At 38.3% G+C, this 6,621-nt stretch overlaps 1 protein-coding gene across 3 annotated transcripts in view; it reads right to left on the bottom strand.

Annotated features, from left to right (window-relative positions):
- Nucleotides 1–6,621, bottom strand: part of ASAH2 (N-acylsphingosine amidohydrolase 2) — a 70,129-nt gene that overhangs the window by 30,091 nt on the left and 33,417 nt on the right. For all 3 annotated transcript variants that reach the window (XM_036265227.1, XM_036265226.1, XM_036265228.1), the window contains 2 exons: nucleotides 3,527–3,647; nucleotides 1,530–1,655 (listed from right to left, as the gene is read on the bottom strand). In XM_036265227.1, the coding sequence (XP_036121120.1) occupies nucleotides 1,530–1,655; nucleotides 3,527–3,647 (247 nt within the window). The remainder of the gene's footprint in view (nucleotides 1–1,529; nucleotides 1,656–3,526; nucleotides 3,648–6,621) is intronic.

Below are 6,621 nucleotides of genomic sequence, written 5' to 3'. Positions count from 1 at the left end.
ACGCTCTAACCGCTGAGCCAAACTGGCCAGGGCAGGAGAGAACTTTTATTCCATGGTTGGAGGAGGCTTTCTCTTTCCTACTTCCTGTGGGTGGGAGGGAACAGACACCTTCCGGACTGCGACCCGCCGTCCTGCAATGTGAGGGGAGCCGGTCCATGGAGGGAGCAGAGAGACACAGAATTCTCTTGTGGGAGGGGATATGAGTTTGTTGTCATTTTTTTTCTGATGATAAAGTAAACTATACTCATTGTAGAAAATAGCAAAATCTATAAATAGAAAAAAATAATAAATAAAAAATAACTAGAATAAAATCTATGTATAATAGTACCAAAAAGAGAAAACCATAGTTGACACTTCAGTGTGTTTCACTTTGTCTTTTAACTGTGACACGTTGATTTTCCAAACTGTAGTCACAATGCATATGCAATATTAAATCCTAATTTCTCCGTCAGCATTATGTCTCATGAGTTTTTCCCTAAGTATTTCAACAGAAGACATTAAGTTGATGCATGATATGCTATTGCAAATAAGTATAATAATTTTTCAGCCATTTCACCTATGAATTTTGGAATTTAATAAGTAGTCATTGAATCTACTGAGAATTCATAACATGCAAACATTTTGCAAATAAAGGGTAAAAAAAAATTTGAAATAGTAACATGTAACAGAAGAGTACAATTGTTAAAACCATATTGCTCATTGAGTGAGGTTGACTGGAATAACATAAGTAGCCCAGAAATGGTGTTTAATAAAAGCAATGTCACAGGTAAAATGTTCTTTAACCACAAAGAATAAGAAGTCAGAAATGAGCGTCTGCTGCTGCTGAAAAATCTAAATGAGCTTGAGGGAGGGGGAGTAGCAGTTAAATAAATGATGGTACAGCCTCATGTATCTTTGAAACTTAGCATACAGACCTATATACAGTCATAAACAAGATTTTTAAGACAAATTGAGTGGAAAACTAAAATCCTGGACCAATAAAAAAGTCAATAAATAAGTGATAACATGTTTTTCATGGCTGCATAGGCAGGAAGACATTACATAGGTAACTTCTGGAAAGATGAGAGGTGCCCAGGAGAGAGGTGAACAGGGACTTCCGCTTTTCACTCCTCTGTGCTTTCATGTTGTTTGAGTTTTGACAGAAAGATTTTTGCAATTTAACAGAAAAAAAATTATATTATTATTTTTTTTAAATCTATAGACTTCATAATCAGTGAGAAATGTCTTAGGCAGGCAGTTTGGGGTACTAACTAGTCACTGCAAAAACACCAAAGCAAATGTTTCAGGCTCTCCAAGTTTGGGGAAGGATATTTAATCTCTGACATTACTAAATTGTCTCACCATTCAAAAAAACTGCCCAATTATATAAAAAAATTGTAATTGTATCTAATTGAAATGCATTGAGTGCTTTTGAGAAGAGCAGATGATAGAGGTGAATAGGCCAGCGAAGACTTGAGGAAAACATATTTGTAAATTAATAATGAATTCATGAGATGCAAAAACAAAGATTTCCTGTCATAAGGACCTACCCCACCAATGGGACAAGTGCTGTTGGCATTATCACAGGACTCTCCCGTGTTGATGCAACGTGGGCCGAGAATGTTGGAGGACACGTCTCCTAGGTTTGATGAAGCAAACGCAGCTACAAATGGTCCCTGCCAAAAGAAACAGCTAATCACCTTTTATTCTTTTTTTCCCATGAGTTCCATTAAAAAAGTAAACATTCAATCCACTATGGTGAACTATCCAAAATCATTTGCACACAATAACAAGAAGGATGTGTAATATTCTGAAAAAATGTTTTAGTCCTGAAAAGGCTCACAGTGCAGTTAGTGTACATGTTATTACTCATGATATTCTGATCATCAGTGGAGTTGTTTTAAGCAGGAAGTTTTCAAATTTGTGCCTCAAACAAACACGGCATGCAACCAAAAATTACAGAGACAAATTATAATCTTGTCTCTGGATTTGTACCTAGAGATCTAAGATGCATTTTTCCTTTAAAAATAAATATTCTATTGGCTTAAAAAGAGAAGAGCCAATCCAGATTTTCCCATTGCAAAACTGAACCTAACTATAGCATCTACCATCCAGACTTGTGCTTCTGCGCATCTTTTCTTTACCTCTTCAAACTGAAATAACAACACATAACCTTTTAGGAATGGTGCAAGGTAATAACCTCAACCTATTGGTCTACCATTCCATCCTTTTTAGTTGAAACTATTGCAAGTGACTTTTAAAAAAAAAAATCTTATTGCATTTATTGGGGTAACATTAGCTAATAAAATTATATAGATTTCCAATGTACAATTCTGTGATGCATCATCTATATATTGTATTCTGTGTTCACTATGCAAATCAAGTCTCTTTCTGTCACCCTTTACCCTCTCTTACCAACCCCCACCCCTTTCCCTCTTATAATCATACTGTTGTCTATGTCTATGAGTTGGGGTGTTTTGTTTTGTTTTTTGCTTAATCCCTTCACTTTTTTCAACCAGCCTCCTAATCACCTCCCCTCTCTTTCTGACATTTGTCAGTCTGGTCTCTGTATCTATGAGTCTGTTTCTATTTTGTTTGTTTATATCATTCAATCTTAAATGTCTTACCTTTTCTTGGAAAAAGAGATTAAGCATCAGAGGTCATGATGCTAAAATATAATTTATTTCACAGTGCCTAGCACCTAGCCAATGATCATAAGTGAGAACCTCCTTTCATTTCCCTAAAACACAGGCTAAGATGAGAAGATACCGCTTTATCAACAAAGGAGCAAAAAGATCAGACCAAATGACCACGGGGTCAATATCTTTATAACAGAGCATTTTCTAGTCAAGGGCCTGCGGCTCTCATCCCATCGTCCGTTCTTCTGCATTCAGGGTTTAGATTCTGTGACCCAAAGCAGGGTCCCTGCTCCCACTCATCCGTCTGTAGCCTTTATTTTACACAGATCTGAGCAGCTTCCTGAAGTACATGGACTGGGTCCTGGCCCCCATCTCTGATCCTGTCACTCACTGCATTTCCAAGTTACAAGTCTGATGGATTAGGGCTGTCTCCGGCCTTATTATAAGAAAGTAGAACAAAGTCCTGGAAAGGAAATTCACCATGAAGAGGGAAGTCTGGACCAATGAAAGAGCTCGTCACCTGTTCGCATTAGGTTCTTACACCAGTAAGAAGATGTTTAATACTTTTTATAACTCTGAAAACAAAAGTAAACATCAATAGAGTTTATCATAGTTCCAAGGTGATAAAAAGCTATTACATGTTGCAAAAACCTCACACTTGCCCTCCTTTACCCAACTAACGATAGCGTTATGAAGCCATCGGTGTAAGTAGTATTTGACCAAAAGTGTATTGGTCCCTTTGAATTTTTCTTTTCCTACCAGGTAAGATGGAAAATTCTTTTTATCCAAGTATATCAGCATGTGATGTCCATAATGACACTTTCCTCTGAAAATCTGAATCCGCTATTCTGCATGAATGATAATACTCAATGAATTAAGATGAAGGTTTCAATGACACAAATTCTCACCTGTCCCGGTAAATGTCCTTTGTTCTTCTCTTGCTCAAAAAGGTAAGCTGCATAGCCCATATTGTCACTATTTACAAGATGATTGCTGTTGTTCATGCTGACCGGGTGGATGGCAAACCAGCTGTAACAGAGCGAGAAGCCCTACGTTAACCAGGAGAATCAATAACTGGAACCAGAAATGATGACCGGGAGCTTCTCTTTCCCCCGCGGCAGGAAAACAAAAATTTAATGACAGGCATTCCACATGTAGGTCCTTTCACTGCCAATTAGTATAAATTACTAACAATATACTCAAGAAGTCTGATCACATACTTACATTAAAAATACAGAACTATTTTTATGACTATTTCATCATCATCATCTTCACCACTAGCTTTTAACAAGAGCCAAGGCTGATCGGTTATCAAATGACATACCTAAAGAACTGTATAGACACAGACTTTGTGCTTCAAGACAGGCACACACATAATAATGATTCGAATCAATCCCATCTCATTCAGTAGACACTTACTGAGAGTCTGCTGTGTGCCAAGCACGGAACAAACTGCAGCTTACTTTCAGAATCTTGGAGAAGACAAAGATGTGAACAAATGGCTTTGATACAGTGTGACAAAGGTTATAAAGTGTTTGGGGACCACAGATGACTAGCAATTACTTCTTAAGGGCAATGCAGGGAGAGAGAGCAGCAGATTAACTGCGTGGAGGTGTGAAAGAGGATGCTATGCATAATTCAGCACTGCCTTATGCACAGTAATAGCTTAAGTGCAGAGCTACACAGTTTACAAATCAATGTCGCATCTGTTACTTTATTTGAACTTCACAACAACCCTGGGGGGTAGGCTGTTGATACCTCCACTCTGCAAGGTGTCTCAGAGAAGCGAAACGGTGGCCCACCTGTCAGAGTGGACCAACGCTCCAGTTTAGGTCTTGTGACACCTTGTCCAGTGACCTTTGTAGATCGAACCTCCACACAGGTGAACAAGATATTTACAGAATGAAAGGCTGTAAAGCAGATCAAGAAAAGAGACAGGCCAATTCATAAAGTCCTAGGCTAATTTGGGATTTTTTTTAAAAGTCTTTTGTGGATTTAATTCTTCGCTGAAAACCTTTAAAACATTTTCACTGACATTCCTACCTAAGTGATACAGTGCACAAAATTGAATATTTACATAATGACTGGGGATGTTTTTGCACTCTAAGGTCATCACTCAGGATCCAGTTCTAATTGCCCAACAGAGGTAGATATAGGTCAGAGGTGGCCAGCACTATACCCACAGGGGTTGGGTAGGCAACATACATGAGCTAAGCTGGCTGGTGCAATAGGGACCGGTGGGGACTGTGGGATCTCCGAGCACTTACATGGGCTAAAGGCTGCCACCTCTACTATGCTGCAGCCCAATGCTGCCATCAGGGAGTGTGAGCCAGGGTGGCCAGGCCTTCCTGGGTGTGTTTGTTTGTTTGTTTGATTGTTTGTTTTTCAAGAGAAACCTCGAATCCTGTTTTTGTGAAATATTTATCTCTTTAAAAATTCTTACAGAAATAAACAGCCTGGAAACAAAGGAGGGGAAATGTTACAAATGAACAGACTTAGGACACGTAGCCAACAAACAGTCTGTGAATGGTGCTTGGATTCTGATTCAAACAAAATAACTGTGAAAGTCTTTATAGATTAAATCAGGGGAAACTGAACATAGGCTGGGTTTTAGACCCTGACAGGTATAAGTCAAGAAGCAGGACTATGAATCCAGATTTGTCAGACCATAAAACCCATGTTTTTATCTGCTATGGGATACTGGCTCTGTCTCTCTGTTCATTCACTTTCTCATTCAATACACATTTCACAACTTCGACTCTACCAGATGCTGGGGACAGAGAGATGAATGAGGTATCATCTTGCCCTTAAGAAATGCTTCACGGTGGATATGACATTTGAGCTGGATCTTAAAAGATAAGTAGAAACCTGGCAAGGGGATCACTGGAGAAAAGTCATTCATTGCAAAGGCAAGCAGATGGGACGAGGTACAGTGTGTCCGGATAATGAACAGTCACGGTGGCCAGAGCAGAATGCAGAAGGGCAGAGAAAGATGGTGGTTGTGCCACCATTCAGTCAATCTCCACGAACATATTAGTAGCCAAGGGTATAGTTGGCATTGCATTAAACCCCAAGGAACATAGAGAGGAATCAGCTGTGTTCTATACCATCAAGAAACTACAATAGTATCTGTGGAGAGGGCAAAAATGGGAGGGAACTGGGGGACATCTGTAACACTGTCAACAATATTTAAAATAATAATAATAAAGTACAATAGAATAATTGGGTCAGTAAAAAGAAGCAATTGCTAAGAATTTTAGTCTACCAACTAGACCACAAACTTAATTTCTTACTCATTTCTTTGAATTATTTTCATTTATTTCAGGCCTTACAAAATTAATTGAACTTTTTCCCTATGAAAAAAAAAAAAGTATTCAAAAAAGTTATTTAAATTTCAGAATAGGAAGATGCTGTGTTTTTCCTCCTCTGCCCTTTGAAATATGTGCTATTAAAACATTAGGCTTGTCATAGCAACCAACGTACTATGGTGATAGATGAATACGTATAAAGATATGATCAAAGATGGTCATTTTAAGTCAAGGAGGCTATACTCACAGCTTATTTTATCTGGTCAGAAATATATTCATCAAAGCCAAGTTCAAAAGAGAGGTAGAAAGGTTTAGGTGGCTTCAAAAGGAATTAGATTACAGACATAAAAGGATGAATATGTCCCCATTAATAAACATCTGAAAGTGATGATTATGGCAGAGCTGGGATGTGCAAGAGGAAGCAGGGCTCAGCTTGAGTCAGCCTGATACAATCAAGGTGCTGCACAAAGACAAGAGGGTTGAGATTTTATCCTAGTTTATAGCAAAGTTAGTTAAAATTTCTGGATCTCTGCTTCTTGAGACTGAAAAATATTACATTTCAACTCTGCTTGGTGAATCAATAAACAGCAAATCAATATAGGATATTATCATTATTTTCTGCTCCTATGTTTCAGGCATTTGAAGCAAAAGATTTCTAGGGTGTCTTTCAATTCAAACAGGGTGTGCATCCTACT

This window comes from Molossus molossus, unplaced genomic scaffold, assembly GCF_014108415.1.
Source record: "Molossus molossus isolate mMolMol1 unplaced genomic scaffold, mMolMol1.p scaffold_m16_p_17, whole genome shotgun sequence".
Classification (NCBI taxonomy): domain Eukaryota; kingdom Metazoa; phylum Chordata; class Mammalia; order Chiroptera; family Molossidae; genus Molossus; species Molossus molossus.
Note: the sequence above shows the minus strand (reverse complement) of the source record. Positions and strands in the feature narration are given on the sequence as shown.